The sequence below is a fragment of the Chionomys nivalis genome, chromosome 10 (genome assembly GCF_950005125.1).
Source record: "Chionomys nivalis chromosome 10, mChiNiv1.1, whole genome shotgun sequence".
Lineage (NCBI taxonomy): Eukaryota > Metazoa > Chordata > Mammalia > Rodentia > Cricetidae > Chionomys > Chionomys nivalis.
Genome location: NC_080095.1, coordinates 3268769 through 3288475, shown reverse-complemented (window position 1 = coordinate 3288475; position 19707 = coordinate 3268769). Strand labels below are relative to the sequence as shown.

Below are 19707 nucleotides of genomic sequence, written 5' to 3'. Positions count from 1 at the left end.
TTGTATAGCTAGCATGCCGAATCCTAACCAGCTGACCTGTGAACATGAGTTTTCATCCCCAAGAGAATGTGGTAGGGAAAATTCATGTGAGCCTTGGAGCTTGTGCTCACACAAGCAATTCAGAGCAGATTTTCAGTTGCCTCTGTGTGTGTGAGGTGTGTGGTCACAGTCATATAGACAGGGTCAATACATTGATTTTTGAGATTATACAGCAGAACCTCAGGTTCTCATTGTATATGAAATTGCTTAGAGAGACAGTTCTGTTGACTGATGCTAGAAATTTCATTCTCTTCATTGCTGTAAAATATTTCTTTTCCCTATAAAATATAATAGACAACTGCTGGTTTATTCTGAAGTTATCCTCCTTCCTATCCACAGTTCTAGTCACAGCTGAAGAAATGTCTAGAGTACAGAACATTTTGTGTATATAATAGAATAAAAAGACGGCTTGTAATAGTGTGTTTCTGTACTTTACAAGATTTCTGCCAATACAAGAATAGAGAATTAAATTTTATAGTTTTTGATTTTTGTTTTCCAATAATTTAACACATATTTCCTTACTAACATGCACATACAAAAGAGGGATTTTTATGATAAGTAAACTTACCTTTTCACAGAAAAACAATCAAGGAATTAAAATAACAGGTAGTTTATTTTAAAATATATTTTATTTTAATTTTCAGATGCTGCATAGGTTTTCCTGGACTTTTACCAGTAGGTGGCAGTGAACTGAATTAGTCAAAAAATAATCTTGATATTTTTATCTTATCGTATTTCACTGTTAAAGCTGGTCTGTGTGTGTGGCCAGAGGAAACTCTTGGATTACTGAGTGACCAAGCGCTTTCTGAAGAGTGCGTCTTTTGCTCACTCTGTTGGTGGTGGCTCTTCAAAAATCAACTGGCGAGGCGGGAGTGGCTGCAAACTTAGAATATCATAGACAGCGATGCTTTAAGGATTTTCCAGTGAATGGAATTATATTTTTATAGCTCACTTCCCCTCATCCTGACAGAAATAAAAACCCTCTGAGCAAGCAGGAGGGGTACTACTTGTCGGAATGAGTCAGACCTTTAGAGAAGAATACCCCCCATTCTTCTAGGAAATGTGTCAGCCATCACCCGTAACTTCCTTTGCTGGCGTAAATCTTTCCAAGATCAAGGGATACATGAAATTCGCATTTAATTTTAGCTTCTGATTTTAAAAAATAGTTGCTGTACTCAGACTAAAAATATAAATATGATCTTGCCTTGACCTAATTTCATAGACTATGAGCTTTTGAACTTTAATTTAGAGTTGATTGACAACATTTCATCACATCAGATTTAAAGATACACACATGTATATGGCAATATAGTTGTAATTAATTCCCACTGCCTGTGCTTATCAACTCACCAGCACACACGTTTCCATGGTGATATGGGCAAGAAAAGTCGTCCTTTTCACAGTATCTGCCATACACTCTTCCAAGCTTGGTTTTGTCACATAAACATTTCCCACAGACACAGACTCCTCGGCCACTACAGACAGGTTGACCCTCCTGCAACTTGCAAGTTTCAGAGGGAAGCTGGTCTTCACCAAAGTGACACCTGCTGTCATCACACTGTGGACACTGGGGATCCAGGGCGGCTTCGGCACACTGTCCTTCACACCCTTTGCAGCCCTCACACTGACAGTTGCAGCTTCTGTGTATGTGGACTGTAGTGCTTTCATTGAAACCAATGGGTTTAATGATTGCGTAGTTTTTTCCTGCCGTGACATCACATACTGTCATCACAACTGTTACATTGAAAAGAACCTAAATTTCAAAGGAAAAAGTAAATTTATTCACATCCTTAGAACACTATATTCAGTAATAATTGAATCAACAATGAATATCTTAGAGAAACAATATTTACAAATCACACATTCAATCTCTTTCATATGTAGGTGCAGAATGGACTTTTGATTCCATTTTTACTTCACTGATCAATTAGAATTAAAGGAAGCAACAATTGCTAAATGGCTTGTAAATCACCATATGCCCACTTGTCCTCAAGTGTCTGTGCCCCTTAGATAACTGGTTTCACAGAGAACTGTGGAACTATGGTTTATTTCCTGAATTGGAAATTTGGGGTTAGTAAAGTAACATGTCTCTGCTCTTCTGGCTCAGAACCCTGAGGTATTCTTATGGACAATAATATCTGTTTATATTCTATTTTCTAGAGGCCAAAGTAAAGGCCCAGAGTTGATCTTTAGCATATACAGGTTGTCCATGAAGGAGAATGCAATGCTGTCTCTGATGTGACTCAGGAGAAAGAGGCTTAGTACTTTTTCTCCAATTTCAAGATCTTAATACAGAATCACTTTGTTGTCACCCTGCAGAAGCCATTCCAGAACTACCAATGTACTGGCAAGAATTAAGAGTTTTTTTTTTCCTCCTAGAACTACAGTTTATTTTTCTGACAGTTTTCTTCCATGTTCTCTAATTCCTTGTTTTTCCATAACATGATTGATTTAATATCTATATTTTCTTCAGGTGCTTTATATATAACTGTGTGTATAAACTTTCTGTATATGTGTGTATGTGTATTGGACTGACATTCATTGCAATAATTAAATTCCAAGATTAAAATAGAGTATTCTGGACTTTTCAATTGGAAATTACGTAGCAGGAAATAAAAGGCCTACCCTTAGGCTTTTCTGTGCAAGCATTTGCAATGGATTTATCACATCAAAATCAGTGAGGTTGGTGTTGTTTTGTACTCAGGTTGTCTCTACCTCTAAGAATTTTAAGAATTCACAGATGTGTAAAATGATGTGGTAACTGCTATTATGACTAGTAGAGTAAACTGCTCCTGGGAGTCAAACTGTTTCTACAACTTAGTTGAAGAGGGTATATTCAAAGCAAGAAGGCCATAGAAGAAAGAAGGCAAATCACTGCTGTAAATTCAAGAGTCTTGGATTTGTTTTCAGCAGTTAACTTAGTGTTACATTGCTACAAGAAGCCTTTCTCTAGCAGAAATCAAATGTGTATTATACATTTATATGTGTATATACATATATATGATGTCTTTTGAACAATATCCAAGTGATAGATACAGAGGAAACTACAGAATTAGAAGCTTGGAATAATTAATTAAAGATACACAGCTTATGGCACAGTCACACTACCCACAGCTTATAATGTTCCCAGGAGGAAAAATTTATTCTGACTGAAGAGGAAAACGTGCTCTCTTTGACTTAATCTTAGATCTTTAGGACTTTGAAAATTCCTCCTTCCCAACCAGGATATAATTAAAGTAATAAAATTACAGAACCTTAGAGTGAGAAGTAAGAAAAATTTGAAATTTTCTCACCTAGGTCATTCAGATGCAGCAGAAGTAAATGATGCTGGAGAGCTGACACCCCAACCCCAGGACCCCACAGAGAGTACACTCTGCCTGCTGTGCTCTGCTGTGCACTTCTCATTTGCTCCTGCCTCTTGATAATGCTGAAACTGGAGTTCTCCCTTGGCATTCCACACCCTTTCTAGTTATTGGATAAATGGTGTCATCCTTTCGATTTGACTGCTTTTAACCAATTTCTTTGATCTTATTCTTGAGGCCATCAAAAAGTGAAAGATTTCGGAATTCTTCACATTTATCAACTGTTCCATTCTTTCCTATGGCTACTTTCAATCCCATACTCTGAGAATGAGCAGATTTGAAATTAAAAACACTTTGTCACTAGTATAACTACAGATTCTGCTTGTTAGAAAGGATGTGATTTCCTCATTAGACCAATTGTGCCACAAAATGTACTGCCACTAATATTTAATAAGTAGTTAACACAATAAATACTTATGCTAACTTGGACATTTGAGAGAATAGTCAGTTACATTAAGAAGAAACTTTGAGAAGAGACAAGAAGGCTACTTTAAAGTTCAAACAAGACTCTTGTAGTTAGTAGCATTTTTTATAGTAGTTTGATCTTTTTCATGAGAAAGCACACCAAACAATTTTTCTTAAACAAGAAAAACACACACCACATACTTCATCATTGCTTGTCACATTTCCACATCCAACTGCACCTGGCTTTCTGGTCCCATCTGGACAGACGGCAGTGATGTTAAAATAGACACCATGTACGTGGTTTTCCATTTGCACTTTTACTTCTGAAATGAGTTTCTGCAGAAACATTGATTTTTAATTACATATAGCAATAGTTAATAGTGTAAGCAACAGACTCATGCATATTACGTCATTCTAGATTTAATATTCAACTTAATCAAAGCATATATCTAAAAAATGAATAAAATGATGGTTCCTTTTAATAACTCAATTATATTTAAAACATGTAGGAAATACTGAATGATCAGCTTGTTGAAATGGCTTGATTTTCCACATGTCTATGATTACACATTTTAATTACTTTAGAAATATTTCTCTTATCAAATGTTGAAATGATAATCTTTCAAAATCATACTGCTGATATTTAATGATGAAATTCAAAGAATAATTCTCATAAGTGAATTTTAACAATTTACAATAGGAAACATGATTTTGACAAAAAAGAAACATACCCTTTGTTTTTCTCAAGTTCATCAATATTATTTGTGTAGACAAGACTACTTCAGACACATACACACAAACATGCACAATTTTCTCTTGCCAAGATCTGCATATCCAGAGAATTCTGGTAAACCAGAAGAAGTTTTCAATGGTATGAAACAATCCGGATATGTATTGGCTGTTGGGTCAAGACATGCCTCCCATGTCATGCTTTCTGTTCCTATAAGATCTCAAACCACTTAGGCCAATGTCTTTGAAGTACCATGTGAAGACAAATTTCTACAATGTTTTTTCATCTTTGTGCTTTGGAAATCAAGGTTCTGGTGAAATGTTAAACTTCATCATTCTTGTCTAAAAGGTCTTGTGGAAGTCTACAAAATGCTGTTTGATAGCTAAGAGGTGTTGGAAGAGACACTATTTTCTGATTCCTAATACTTCAATGAATTGTGAATTGTTTCTCTTTAGCTTTAAAAACAAAATTCTAACAGAATTCTGAAGATATACGCACTTAAAAATAATACACTCTTAAGGAGTAGTCAAAGTCAGTTTTTGTTAAGTTCACTAATATTCTTCCACAGCAAGGTTATACAGAAGCACAGTGGGATAAGGTAGTCACACATCTGCACAAAACAAAGAATGTAAGGTCAAACAGTGCTGGCTGCTTTTACTGCTTGAGACAATGTCTCACTCCTAGTTTCCTGTCTCATTTTTCCTAAGTCTGACACAAAGACTTTAAAAAGTTAGATGTGGTGGTATGTGCTTATAACCTTGCAGACTCGGGAGGAGGCTGAGGCAGCAGGATCAGGAGCCCAAGGCTATACTGTGCTTACCAAACAAAGAAACAGAAAAGAAACCAGCTTATGTATGTTGGGCTAATATGATGGAGATACACTGTAGTAACAGAAAGGACTGATTGCATAAACTCCCTTTCATTTCGATGACTTCTTAAAAACAAACTACTAATAGGAATGATGTATGGATATGCTTTGCTTTTCTTAATACAAAATTCCAAGGATCTAACATTTTAAGAAATGAGTAAGAATGTTTTGCCTGCATGTATGTGTGTGCAGTGCTGATGGAGGCCAGAAAGGGGTAATGATGGATCTCCTGGAACTGTAGTTAGAAACTGTTGTGAGCTACCATGTGGGTGCTGGGAACTGAACCTTTATCCTTTGGAAGAGAAGCAAGTGTTCTTAACCACTAAGCTGTCTCTTCAGCTCTAAGATCCAACATCTTTTATATGATTATAAAATCATATAAATTATATATATTAGGAGTGAGATATATATTAGGAGTGAGAAATGTAATTCAAGATATCTAAGTTCATTTCATTCTATGCAGCTTTCAGACAGTAAAGAAATCCTCTGCAAAAGTGAACCTAGCAAGATTTATTTCTTTAAAGAAGAACATGTTTAAACAGTGTCTTCATTTTTCTGCCCTGCGTCTGCTTCCCACCTCCGCCTCCCTGCTTTAAACCCAAGTTGCAAGCAGGTGCTGCCTGAAGACAATCAGCAAAGCAGCCGGAGCGATTTTTACAGCTCTGTGGCTCTCTTGATACTTTAATTCTCCGTGGCAGGCAAGCAGGCAGGCAGGCAGAAAATCTGGAAAAGTAAGACTTTATAACTGGCCCATAAATCCATGGAAGAATAAACCATAGTTTTTGATACCCTGTTTAAAAAAAATCAAAGAAAGATAAACAAACCATATCACACAGCTGGAAGCAGTTGAGAAAAGGAGTAACACCTGGAATTTCATCCTGACACCTCTGCTTGTTGGCTGTGTGCACTATGGTTAATTTGCTTATTTCTTTGTTCCTACAAATATACAATGGGACGACAAGCTGTTGCCTGATAGGTCAGGTGTGTGGATTAAGTGAAGGCATGTATAGAAAGTGATGGACATGAAAAGTTAGTGGTAGCAGTTTTATAGAGCTTTCTAATAAGAAATTATCCAGGTGGAGAGACCAGATGTTTCCTTAAAACTTCATGCATCTCTTCATCCCAGGACTAATGAGGGCACACAGCTAAAGACCCAAAAGGACAACTGCGAAAGGAACTCTTGCCTGTTTCAATGAAAATGATAATTGACTGAACACTACAATGACTGATCATGGAGACCCTTCCAGAGCCTTCTCAGTGATCTCGGTATCATAGAGAGTCCATTTACCCCTAAATATTGTTCTTTAGATAACAGCATGGTTATTGTTTTATTTTGTTGCTAAATTAATGTAGGAAACTATCCAAATTTTTGTGACAAGCTGGTGACTCAGTGAACTTTCAATTTGGAAGGAAACTTAGATGGCTGGACCAATCTTGGTTCACCTGTCCTTGGGACAAATAAGGCACAGAGAAAAGAACTGACTCTTCCAAGCATCAGACACCACTGTTGGTTTGTGGTCCATTTAGGGATAACCCCAGCTCTAAATTCCCAGTCTAACATTCTTTCTGTTACTCCTTGCAAGATGCAGCAGTATTGCTTTGTACCTTGTCACAAAAATGGTAGTAAAAGTTGAGTTGGAGAAAACTGCATGGGCAGTACATACCTTGTAGGCTTCTACTACTAAATTGTTGAGATTTGCAGCTTTGGATTCTATCTCTCCAGCAATGGCACCAGGCAAAAGGGGCAGAAGGTCCTATCAAACATGTGAGTCACAGTACATGATACAATAGTTGCATGGGAACAGTCAACAGTCAAGACATTAAACATTTTGTAGCTCTCTGAAAGGCAAGTCATTTTGTGAATGAAAAAAAAAATGACAAAAACCACAAACAAGCTCAGAGGGTTGCCAGTTCAGAGAACTTAGAAGTGTCAGTGTGTGTGGTCTTGTGTGTAAGTGAGTATTTGCTATATGTCCTGAATTACATGACCTCAAACCCAATTAAAGTTAGCTCAGCATTTCCTAAACTATTTTTAACATAAACAGAGCTCTGTGGGCAAATAAGTTGATAAAGCTCTGTGGTTGCTTTCTCCACTTAGAGATTCAAAATGTACACTTGAAAATGATTTACTCTAGAACTGTAATTTGCAAATACTTTAATATTTATAATTGGTATTCCCAGTTCTCTTTTAGTTCCTAAACTCTGATCCCATGTGACAAAGGAACAAATTCAATATAAATACTCTTCTGTGAAATGACACTTTGGGACAAGCTGGGACAGATGGAAAGTTAAGGGGTGAGCTTCATGGAGCTGATGAGTAAAACTCTGGGTGTCTCTTGAGAGGATATGAGAATGAGCAACAGCTTCCCAGTCTACCGTGCAGAGTTATGACGAGGAAAGCAGATTATGAAGGCATCAGAGTTCACTTTTCTTATTCTTTTTTTTTTTTTACTTATAAACATCACCAAGTTATGTGTGCCAGCCAGGCTTAGACAAAATGGATATGTAATCTCAAGTCATGGGGAAATATATCACTTAGTAATTTTAATGTCCCAGCAAAGAACTCTCACTGAACACTATAATAAACTGTTCTGAGACAGTTTCAATCCTTAGGGAGCAATTTCACAAGGCACCATACACGTGACACAATGGAGATGTGCCCAGGTGCTGTGAGGAAAGACACCAGCCAGCATTTCAATCTAAGGAATATTGTCATGGACCATTTCCCCGAGAAAGTGATTTTAAAGCATTGCCCAAAGGATAAGTTAGAGCTAAGCAAGGAGGGAGAATGGGTTCTATGGGGTGGGAAGAGAGCAAGAACCACGCACCCAGCAAGGGCACAAGTTGATGAGCGTATGTGTACACACAGTTAAAAGCATAGCTGAAGAGACAAGTAGAAGGCAGGAAACAGTTTAGGGAGACAGAGAGATAGACGAGGTCAAATGGTTTGTTTTGTCCTGAGAGACTTAGCTGTTGAAAGCAAAAGATGATTTCAACAGAACATTCTGCTTTAGAGAATGTCTTGATATGCCTGTAGTTTCAGTGGATTGTCTAGGTAGACAGGTAGAGAATGGGCCTAGGAGACAGTTACAAGTGCCATTTAACCCAGATAAATATGGTTTATAAAAATGACGCCTGTCAGGTAGGTTGCTCCAACCTCCCCCCCCACACACACATATCGATTGGACCCTGTAAGCTACAAGTTCCACTTCACCCCGAAACCCACCTATCCCCCACAAACCTCATGAGAACTCTGATGCACAGTCTGTAATTGCACAGAGCTAGCCAAGAGGTGAGTGATCAACTCTCCAGCCATTAATCAGAGAATTCCACTCTACCCCCATAACCACCCATCTCTGGAGACCCCAGTGACTCCATGAGACACCGACACTGACTGCAAGGATTGGATAAAGAGGCAAAGACACTGCTTGCACCAATTGGATGAAGAGATGGGTAGGTACCAATTCAAGAATTCATTCAACAACCTAAAAAGCAACACGGTAACACCAGAACCCAGTAGTCATACAACAAGAAAACCTGATCACCCTAACCCAGGAAAAGGAGAAAAAAATGAAGTTAAATATAACTTTATGAAGCTGATAGAGAATACTAAAAAGGAAATTAAAAATTCCCTTAAAGAAATGGAAGAAAAGACAAACAAAAAGTTAGAAGAAGTCAGTGAATCTCTTAAAGAAACGCAAGAAAAAGCAATCAAACAGGTGAAACTAACAGTTCAAGACTTGAAAAATGAAATAATGGCAATAAAAAAACACAAACTGAAGGAATTCTGGAAATGGAAAATCTGGGTAAACAAATAGGAACTATAGAATATAAGAGACGAATAAAACAATCTCAGGCATTGAAGATACCATAGAAGAAATAGAATTGTTTGTCAAAGAATATGTTAAATCCAACAAATTATTAACACAAAACATCCAGGAAATCTGGGACACCATGGAAAGACCAAGCCTAATAATAATATGAATAGAGGAAGGAGAACTCCAGCTCAAAGGCACAGAAAATATATTCAACAAAATCATAGAAGAAACATTCCCAAGCTAAAGAAGGATATGCCTATGAATGAAGCTTACAGAACAACAAATAGATGGAACAAAAAAAGTCCATTTGCTATATAATAATCAAAACACTAAACATACAGAATAAAGAAAGAATATTAAGAGCTAAAAAGGAAAAAGTCCAAGTAATACATAAAGGCAGACTTAATAGAATTATACCCAACTTCTCAATGGAAACCCTGAAATCCAGAAGTTCCTGGACAGATTGTTGCAGACAATAAGAAACCACAGCTTTACCCCAGAGATGCAGGGATGGTTCTACATGTGAAAATATATCCATGTAATTCACCATATAAATAAACTTAAAAAAAAAGCATTATCATCTCACTGGATGCTGAAAAAGCATTTGAAAAAATCCAATACCCCTTTATGATAAAAGTCTTGGAGAGATCATAGATACAAGGAACATATTTAAGCATAATAAAAGCAAAATACAGCAAACTGACATTCAACATAAAAATAAATGGAGAGAAGCTTAAAGTGATTCCACTAAAATCAGAAACAAGACAAGGCTGTCCATTCTCTTCATACCTATTCCACATAGTACTCAAAGTTCTAACTACAGCAATAAGACTACAAAAGGAGACCAAAGGGATACAAATCAGAAAGGAAAAACCAAACTTTGACTATTTGCAGATGATATTATGTTATACATAAGTGACCCCAAAAATTCTTTCAGGGAACTCCTTACAGGGAAGATAAACACCTTCAGTAATGTGGCAGGATAAAAATTCAACTAAAAAAAAATCAATAGCCTTCCTATATACATATATCATATATATATATATATGATAAACTGACTGAGAAAGAAATTGGAGAACCATCACCATTAACAATAACATCAAATATCTTGGGGTAACACTAGCCAAAGGAGTGAAAGACTGTAGTCGGGGCCTGTTCATATGTTCCTGATTGCCCAGACATAAAATAATTGCACAGAAACTATATTATTTTAAACACGGCATGGCCAATAGCTTAAGCATATTGCTAGCTAGCTCTTATATATTAAATTAACCCGTTTCCATTATTTTATATTTTACCATGAGGCTTGTGGTTTACCGGTAAAGTTCGTGGGTGTCTGTTTCCTTCAGCAACATCTACATGGCGTCTCCCCAACTCCATGGCATCTCCCCGACTCCACCTACTCTTTCTCTACATCTTTGTTCTGCATGGCTTTACTTTGCTAAGCCGTTAGCTGAAAGCAACTTTATTCATTAAGTGACATAAACAACATATATACAGAAGGACTTCCTGCACCAAAAGATCTATATGACAAGAACTTTAAGTCTTTGAAGAAAGAAACTGAAGAAGATCATAAAATGGAAAGATCTCCCATGCTCTTGGATAGGTGTTGTAATATGAGCGGCAGGGCTGCGTCCCCGGCACCCGGCCGCCCGCATGGCTTAGCTTATGCCCCGAAATAATTACACGGAAACTGTATTCTTTTGAACACTGCCTAGCCCATTAGTTCCAGCCTCTTATTGGCTAGCTCTTACATATTGATCTAACCCATTTCTAATATTCTGTGTAGCCCCACGAGCTGGCTTACCAGAGAGGATCTTAACCTGCGTCTGTCTGGAGTGGGAGAATCATGGCGACTCCTGACTCGGCTTCTTTCTCCCAGCATTCTCTTCTGTTTACTCCACCCACCTAAGGGTTGCCTATCAAATGGGCCTAGGCAGTTTCTTTATTATTTAACCAATGACTTTCCTCCATCAGATAGGTAGGATCAACATAATAAAATGGCAATCCTACCAAATGCAATCTACATATTCAATACAATCCCCATCAAAATCCCAACACAATTCTTTACAGACCTCAAAATAACAATATTCAACTTCATATGGAAAAACAGAAAGTCCAGGATAGCCAAAACAATCCTGTACAATAAAGGGACTTCTGGAGGCATTACCAGCCCTGACATCAAGCTTTATAGAGCTACAGTAATGAAAACTGCTTGGTGTTGACATAAGAACAGACAGACAGACCAATGGAATCAAATAGAAGACCCAGATATTAATCCACACACCTATGAACACCTGATTTTTGACAAAGAAACTAAAATTATACAATGAAAAAAAAGAAAGTATCTTAAAAACTGAACCTGGCATAACTGGATGTCAGCATATAGAAAAATGAAAATAGATCCATATCTCTCCGCATGCACAAATCTCAAGTCCAAATGGGTCAAAGACCTCAATATAAATCCAGTCACACTTACCCTCATAGAAAAAACAGTGGGAATTAGCCTTTGGTGCATAGGCACAGGAGACCACTTCCTGAAGATAACCCCAGTAGCACAGACACTGAGAGCAATAATAAATAAATGAGACCTCTTGAAACTGAGAGGCTTCTATAAAGCAAAAGACACAGTAAACAAAACAAAACAGCAGCCTACAGAATGGGAAAAGATCTTCACTAACCCCACATCAGACAGATGACTGATCTCCAAAATATGTAATGAGCTCAAGAAACTAGACATCAAAATATAAATAATCCAATGAAAAATGGGGTACAGAGTCTAAACAGAGAATTCTTAGCACAAGAATTTCAAATTCTTGTCAAAAAAGACACTTAGGGAAATGTACAACATCCTTAGCCATCAGGGAAATGCAAATCAAAATGACTCTGGGATACTATTCTATACCAGTCACAATGGCTAAGATCAAAACCACCTAGGATAGCTTATGCTGGAGAAGATGTGGAGTAAGGGGAACACTCTTCCATTGCTGGTGGGAGTGTAAACTTGGATATCAGTTATGGTGGTTTCTCAGAAAACTGGGAATCAACCTACCTCAAACCCAGCAATACCACTCTTGGGCATATACCCAAATGATCCTCAATCATTCCACAAAGACATTTGCTCAACTATGTTCATAGCAGCATTATTCGTAAGAGCCAGAACCTGGAAACAACCTAGATCCCCTCAACAGAAAAATGGATAAAGAAATTGTAGAAAATTTACACAATAGAGGACTACTCAGTGGTAAAAAACAATGATATCTTGACATTTACATGTGAATGGATGGAACTAGAGAAAAACATCCTGAGTGAGGTCACCCAGACCCAGAAAAGAGAACATGGTGTGTACTCACTCATAAGTGAATATTAGATGTAAAGCAAAGGGTAACAAGCCTATAGTCCACAACCCCAGAGAAGCTAGGTAACAAGGACAACCCTAAGAGAAACATACATCGATTCCCCCATGGGAAGGGGAAATAGACAAGATCTCCTGAGAAAATTAGAATTCTGAGAGTCAGGGGATAAAGGAGGGCAGAAGGAAAGGAGGAAGGGAGAAGAAGAGGAGGGGAGATAACTTAATGAAACAGGATGGTTGAGAAGGGGAAATGACAGAGAGGGAGAACAAGGAAAAAGTAACTTGACTGAGCCATTATGGGGCTAACAAGAAACCTAGCACCAGAGAAATTCCCAGAAATCCACAAGGATGAACCCTAGGCAATTATGGAGACTGTGCATGAACTGGCCTTGCCCTGTAGACAGATTGATGACTACCTTAATTGTTATCATAGAACCTTCATCCAGCAACTGATGGAAGCAAATGCAGAGATCCACAGCAGAACACAGGGCTAAGCTCCCCAAGTCCACTTGAAGAAAGAGAAGAGTGATAATAAGAGCAAAGGGGTCAAGACCATGATGGGAACTGCCATTGAAACATCTTACTGGAGTTAATGGAAGCTCACCCACTCAGGCCCAACAATGGGGAAACCAGCATAGGATCAAGCTATGGAATGTGGTGACTGTTGTATGGTTGGTGCAGTCTGTGGGGCCACTGACAGTGATACCAGGATTTATTCCTACTGCTTGTACCTACTTTTTGGAACCCATTGTCCCTGGAGGGATACCTTGCTCAGCCTAGATAAAGTGTGGAGAGCCTTGGTCCTGCCTCAAAGCAATGTGTTAGACTTTGTTAACTTCCCATGAGAAGCTTTAACCCTCTCTGAGGAGTGGATGGGGGTGGGGTTGGGGGGAAGGTGTAAGGAGTGGGAGCTAGGATTGTTATGTGTTTCCTTAAAGAAGAACTAATTAAAAATGGCACCTGTCAGAATACCAACAGTAGGGGTACTTGGAACTCTGCACAGGGCTCATCGGAGTTGGAGAGCACAGTAATTCTTACTGTGCACACAATTCAGTTGATCAGAAATTTGATTTTGTATCTTATCAGTCAATGACATGTTTACAAAGAGAGGGAAACCCTGGTGTCAGTAACCAGTAACACACGACGAAACAATCAACAGTAGAGATACATGAGGCAAAAAACCACAAAAGACTGCATAGAAATTAAAGGTCAGCTGTTAAAGGTTAAAAGCCCAGGATTTGCCTCTTTAGAAAAGCAGGCAAGTTTTTAACCTCTCTAAATGTTTGCTCTTCTTGAAATGAGCATGTTCACAATGCCGTGCTTGTTCGGTGTAGCTAAGAGAACTGCAAGAATGGCTGTCTCTACGCTCCAAGTCTGAAAGTTGATAGGGATTCAGCAAACAGAAGCTGTTTGTGGTTTGCACCATTCAGCTTGGGCCAAAAACAACTCTTGTGGATTTTGATTTGCTATGATGTTAAAAGGTGATTTCATGGTGTGTATATACATTTGGGGAATCGAGGTATTAAAGTCTCATCATAAATTTCAAAGAGAACTAGCAATACACATAAAGCTGGATTATCAGGCGGTGGCATCGTCATTATGAATTAGGTTAACTAGTGACGGAAACACAAACTTTGTGGAAGATGGAAATGAGTTTCAGCATTTTTTTTAAAGTCAAAAGAAAATGTGGCCACTCAAAGGTTGAAAATAAATAAATAAATAAATAGGTAAATAAATAAAGGCAAAGCAAATGGGACACTGCAAGAGGTTTAGAATAGAGAACAGAAGAAAAAAGCAAAACTTGTGAAGGAGATGAAGGCTGAGTGAGGAGAGGACAACTGAGTGAGGCATAATGGTCTCATGGAAACAAGTAACAGAATGTGTTGGAAGAGCCACCCTAAGAAGACTGGGAAAGAAAAGTAGTGCTACAGGTACAGCCCATTTATCTTTGGGAAGCCATGTGGCACTCCAGATTAGTATTGCCGTACAATGTTTGATTTGCTTGTGAGTCTCACATGCACCGAAGGGCTCTGGGAATCACAGAGATAATTGTTATGTACAAGCTATTACCTAGCTTAGCCACTTCCATGGCTTCTGCTGGTTCTTTGCTTCATCATCTAGCCCAAAACTAGGTGCTGTTGAAAAATCAGTACAACTAAATACAATTCCTTCACCCATGGCTCCTCTGGAAAGTCATGGAAGAAGGGACAAAGAGATTACAAGGAAGGGGGACCAGGATGCCTGCTTCAATCATGCTAGGTATGACTGTGAAGCTTCACCAATGAAATCTCAACTGTCTGACTGCCTCAGCAAGATCTGTATAATGATGATACACAACAGCATGAATGGAAGCATTTTCAATATACATGTATATATTTAGCAATAATAAAATACTATTAATTTGAGGAGGAGTGTTGAAGAGGGAAAGAGAGGGGGAAGAAATGATATAAATACAGTGATTATGTATCAAGTTCTCCAAAAAAATTATAAAAAGGGGACAGTTGGTGTCCTGTAGTCTTAGCCTGTTTTAAAGATGTGGCTATGAGCCATGGTGCAAACAGGACTTCAGCCATGAAAGGGACAGAGTTGGGGAATGAAATACTTCTCATGTGATGGAGGTTTTCCGTTATTGTTACACTCAGTACCAGCTTAGTCGTCTGGCCATGTCCTTGTGTCTTGAGTACAGTTTACATACAGTTTTCAATGCCCACATGTCATGGTCCTATAGTGTCACAGACTTAGATGGAATTTACCCCTGAATGCTAAGATAAGATATTATAAAGTTTACTTCGAGACATTATTAAATTTACAGAGTGTATCGGAATTCCAGAACCTCCATCCCTGCTTCTAAAAACTGCCTCACTACAACCACCAACCCAAACATTTTAACTTTGATGTTGCAGGCATGAACATACCTTGTACCAATGAAACTGCTTTCCTTGAACTGCAAAAATGACATTTATGTTGTTGTCTATTAACTTTTCAGAAAGTTGGCCCAGTGACGGATGTTCCTGTAATGGACAATGAAACAAGGGAGTGAAGTTCAGCAACAAAGCCTCTCACATCTCTAGACTTTTAGTACAGAGAAAGCAAGTGACTTAGAATAACAACAGCATATGTTCTTGCTTATGTCAATCAAGGAACATTTAAACTCTTTGTAAATGCAACACCAATATTCATGAAGTCAGGGTGTCTTGCAAGCAAAGCTCCATCAAAGTCTACAACTTAAAAAAAGTAAAGATGGTCAAATTCACAGAATAAATTGAAAATCAGAACCTTGTTAAGTTAATGTTGAAAGGAAAATGATGTAGCTGAAAGAGTACAATACTCACAAGTAGAGACATGCAAGCGGCAGGGAATTCTGAGGTAAAACTCAGAAAGTTTTGAAGTGCAAAGCAATAAAAATATATATTTCTTTATATAGATCCATTGTGTATGCACATATACGTGTATGCACACATTTGTGTATGTATGTGTGTGCATGAAAACATTTGATTTGACTTGTGACATAAAATATATAAACTCTTTTGATGTTGAAAACCACGTGGCTTTCACTTGGATAACAGAAGCTCTCGGTTCTATCCACTAACATATGCATGAGATCCACCTTCTAGAGTTGCTGGATAATTAGAAAAATGACAATAGAACATTAAATTAGAAAGATGTATTCTATAGGGATTCAAAGCTAATAGCACTGCAGGATTTCTACTTTTACTTCTTATGTACAATGAACATTAATGACTTTTTAATTTATTGTTATGCTTTTTTTTGGTTGTACAATATACTAGGAACCATTTTACCTTGGCAAATAGAATGTGAAAAGCTAAATGTAGCTTTTTTGCGTGTGGTGGTTGTTAGAAAGCTAGGAATGCTGGGCAGTGGTGGCACACTCCTTTAATCCCAGCATTCGGGAGGCAGAGGCAGGCAGATCTCTGTGAGTTCGAGACCAGCCTGGTCTACAGAGAGTTCTAGGACAGGCTCCAAAGCTACAGAGAAACCCTGTTTTGAAAAACCAGAAAAAAGAAAGAAAGAAAGAAAGAAAGAAAGAAAGAAAGAAAGAAAGAAAGAAAGAAAGAACAAGAAAAAAACCAGAAAGGTAGGGATGAGTTAGAAAAGGAAATACAGTTTAGTGCAAGGATGAGAATGCAATGCAGTGGTTGGGTTCTTGCCTAGAGCACAAAAGATCCTGGCTTCAATTCTCAGCAATGCCCTCCCACCTCATCCTCCTGGTTGACAGCTACAAAAGCTGCTATTCACTGTTACATAGTAAGGCGCAGTGCTGGGGTTATTTCTTTCCATAAACGTTCATCTAGGAGTTAAATTGATGGTTTCAAGCAACAGAATCATAATTAAACATCCTGAGAGGGATGATGTCAGACTCTACTTGTTGTGGCTTCTGACTATTCATTGGTGCCTAATTGTAGGAGTAAAAGGGTTGTGTGACTGAGCCTACCCAGCTTCTTGTTGGTCAAGATCAAGTTGTTCTATAGTTTATCAAGTGTCTTAATTAGGGTTTTTATATCTGTGAAGAGACACCTTGACTACAGCAACTCTAATAAAGGAAAAACATTCAATTGGGGTGACTAACATTTTCAAAGGTTTAGTCCATTATCATGGTGTGACATGGCATCCAGGCAGACACTGGTGCTGTAGAAGTAGCTGAGTGTCCTACATTTTGACTTGCAGGCAAAAGGAAGTGGGCTGTCACACTGGGCATAGTTTGAGCATATGTGAGACCTCAAAGCCCATTTCCACAGTGACACACTTCTTCCACCAAAACCACCCTACTACAACAAGGCCACACCTCCTAATAGTGTCATTCCTTTTGCAGGCCATTTTCCTTCAAATCACCATACAAAGTTTCACCTAACAGTGCTTATCTCACTTGGTTAACTTCTCTGTAATATGAAAAGTATGTGAATCTAGTAAAAAACCTGAATTAACTAGCCTTATTTACAGCCAATGTTCTGCAGCCTGCATTTTAAATTTATGCATCTGGACAGATACAACCTTGTTTTTAAAAATTCTGCTAGGCAGTAGGTGTGCTCAGGGTAAGAGCATATGCATATGAGGGCCTGGGCTCAACCTGCAGGAGACAGCACAGCAAAACTTTGTCTCATTTGTATTTATTATTTGCATTAAATGTGATATGAGCCCAATTCATGAAAACGCCTGAAAAGTATTAATACATGAGTTTGCATGTAAAACATTCTGCCCAGAGCAATTTTTAGGAATGTAATTTTGAAGTAATAAGAAACTATTCCCTAAGTATAAATTCTTCAAGCCAAATTCCAATTCTTGTTCCTTAAATAAAATACATGACCTTAAAATAGATTTGTGGCAGTTTGTGTAATACCAGTTAAGTTACAGGGAGTAAGTAAGAAGTAAAGAAAACCCAGATACATTGGGAATATTATTTTAATAGCAACAGTTACTTTTAAAATATTTTTCTTTCACAAAAATAGTAACAGCTTGCCAAGCACTCACTCTTCTTACTTTTAAAACATTTCATTTAAAATAAGAAAAAAAAATAGCCCATATGTTTTTAACCAGCTTATACTTAATCCACACAAAGTCAATATTTAAAGAACAGTCGAAAATATGAGCCACTTTAAGAGCCTTTGAAAATTTTCTCGTCTACAAAGAGGAAGTCATGTTAGCCAAAATTAAACAAAATTCAAGTCTAGAACATTCACTCTAGCTGGTTAGACGATCACTGAGAACTTGCATCGGACTCCTATGTTTAAAAGAACATTTTTTGCCTCTAGAGAGAAATCCATTTTAAAAGAAAAATCCCAAGTACCTTGAGGCAGATTTTTTTTTTTTAGATTATAAATTTCTAACACATGTTTAAATAAACCACTGTTGACAAGTGACTGTGGATTAATGGCCATTTCTGAAGCTTTCTTACCTCTCCTCCATGAAACACACTATCTTTTGAGCATTTTATCTTCTATGTTCATTTTCCTGCTAGGAGGAGAATGCACTCCCTCTCTAGCCAGATGCCCTGTCTTGGTGATGTCATGACTCCTCAGCTCTAGCACATATCCCTCCTCCCTCCTACTAACCCATTATTATATTGCTTCTCTAAACTCTGAAAATAATTAATGGAGATAAGATGCAGTTCAGAGGCAAAGGGGAGAAGGGAAGGAACATGCCAGGAGCACCACTAAGTGATTCAGTTTGTGGGAAGTGATTTATAAAGGTCAGGAGAGAAGAGAGGTTGATGGGAACACTTTCAGTCAAAGATTACTATTCAGGAAGTACAGTTGAATTATAAAAATATGCACATTGAGGGGGACAAAGAAACTGCTAACAAGTTTCTTCTAAGTAAAATTAAGAGGTTATGATAAGTTAGAGTTTGTAGTATTTAGAACTTTAATAAGATATTGAAAACTTTATTTTTTAGTGAGTTTATGTTTGAGAGGAACGAAGCAGAAACAGGGTGATAGTGAAAATGTACTTGGATAAAAACTTGAAAGACATGTTTGTCTGTTTCTGTCTCAACAGCCTGGCTTTGAAGAACTTGGTAGATCCTAGTAATGGCCTAGGGCAGGTTGGACAGCAGTGGGACTGCCAACATTTGGGGCTGGATATAAGATTGTGCAATATAGCCTGTACAGAGTGTCCTATGCAATAGAAGATGTGAGCATACTGTCTGACTACCCTCTAAAGGGTGACACTCCTTTCCCCTGCCATGATAGCAAAAATGTCTTCGGCATGGAAATGTTCTCTTAAAAGTGAAATATCCCAAAAAGAATCCAGGACTGATGGTCTGGACAGAGCAATGGTGCTGGGGCTACACTCCCAACTCTGCACTCAGTGTGGACCTTTAATGGACCTCAGCAGCCCGCACAGGGCAAGCCTGGTCCACGCATTGTGAATCTAGGGGGTGACAGTGGAACAATTGACTGGTGGGGGTTATTGGAAGTATTCAGGCCACTGGGGCACGCCCTGGGAGGAGACTCTTGGCCCCTGGCCTCTTTCCCTCTTTTGCTTTATCTCCACAGTCGCAATGCAATGGGAACAGAGCTTCATGGACCACAACTTTCCAAACTGTGATTCAAATCAAATCCTACCTCTTTACAAGCTGATTATCTCAGATAGATGTCATAGAGAGGGAATGGTGT

At 38.2% G+C, this 19707-nt stretch overlaps 1 protein-coding gene across 1 annotated transcript in view; it reads right to left on the bottom strand.

Moving 5' to 3' along the window:
- Itgb8 (integrin subunit beta 8) overlaps positions 1-19707 on the bottom strand; it is a 90720-nt gene that overhangs the window by 12418 nt on the left and 58595 nt on the right. Inside the window, exons 7-10 of the mRNA XM_057782887.1 lie at positions 15493-15588; positions 7069-7158; positions 4008-4142; positions 1390-1792 (exon numbers count right to left, since the gene is read on the bottom strand). Coding sequence (XP_057638870.1) covers positions 1390-1792; positions 4008-4142; positions 7069-7158; positions 15493-15588 — 724 coding nt within the window. The remainder of the gene's footprint in view (positions 1-1389; positions 1793-4007; positions 4143-7068; positions 7159-15492; positions 15589-19707) is intronic.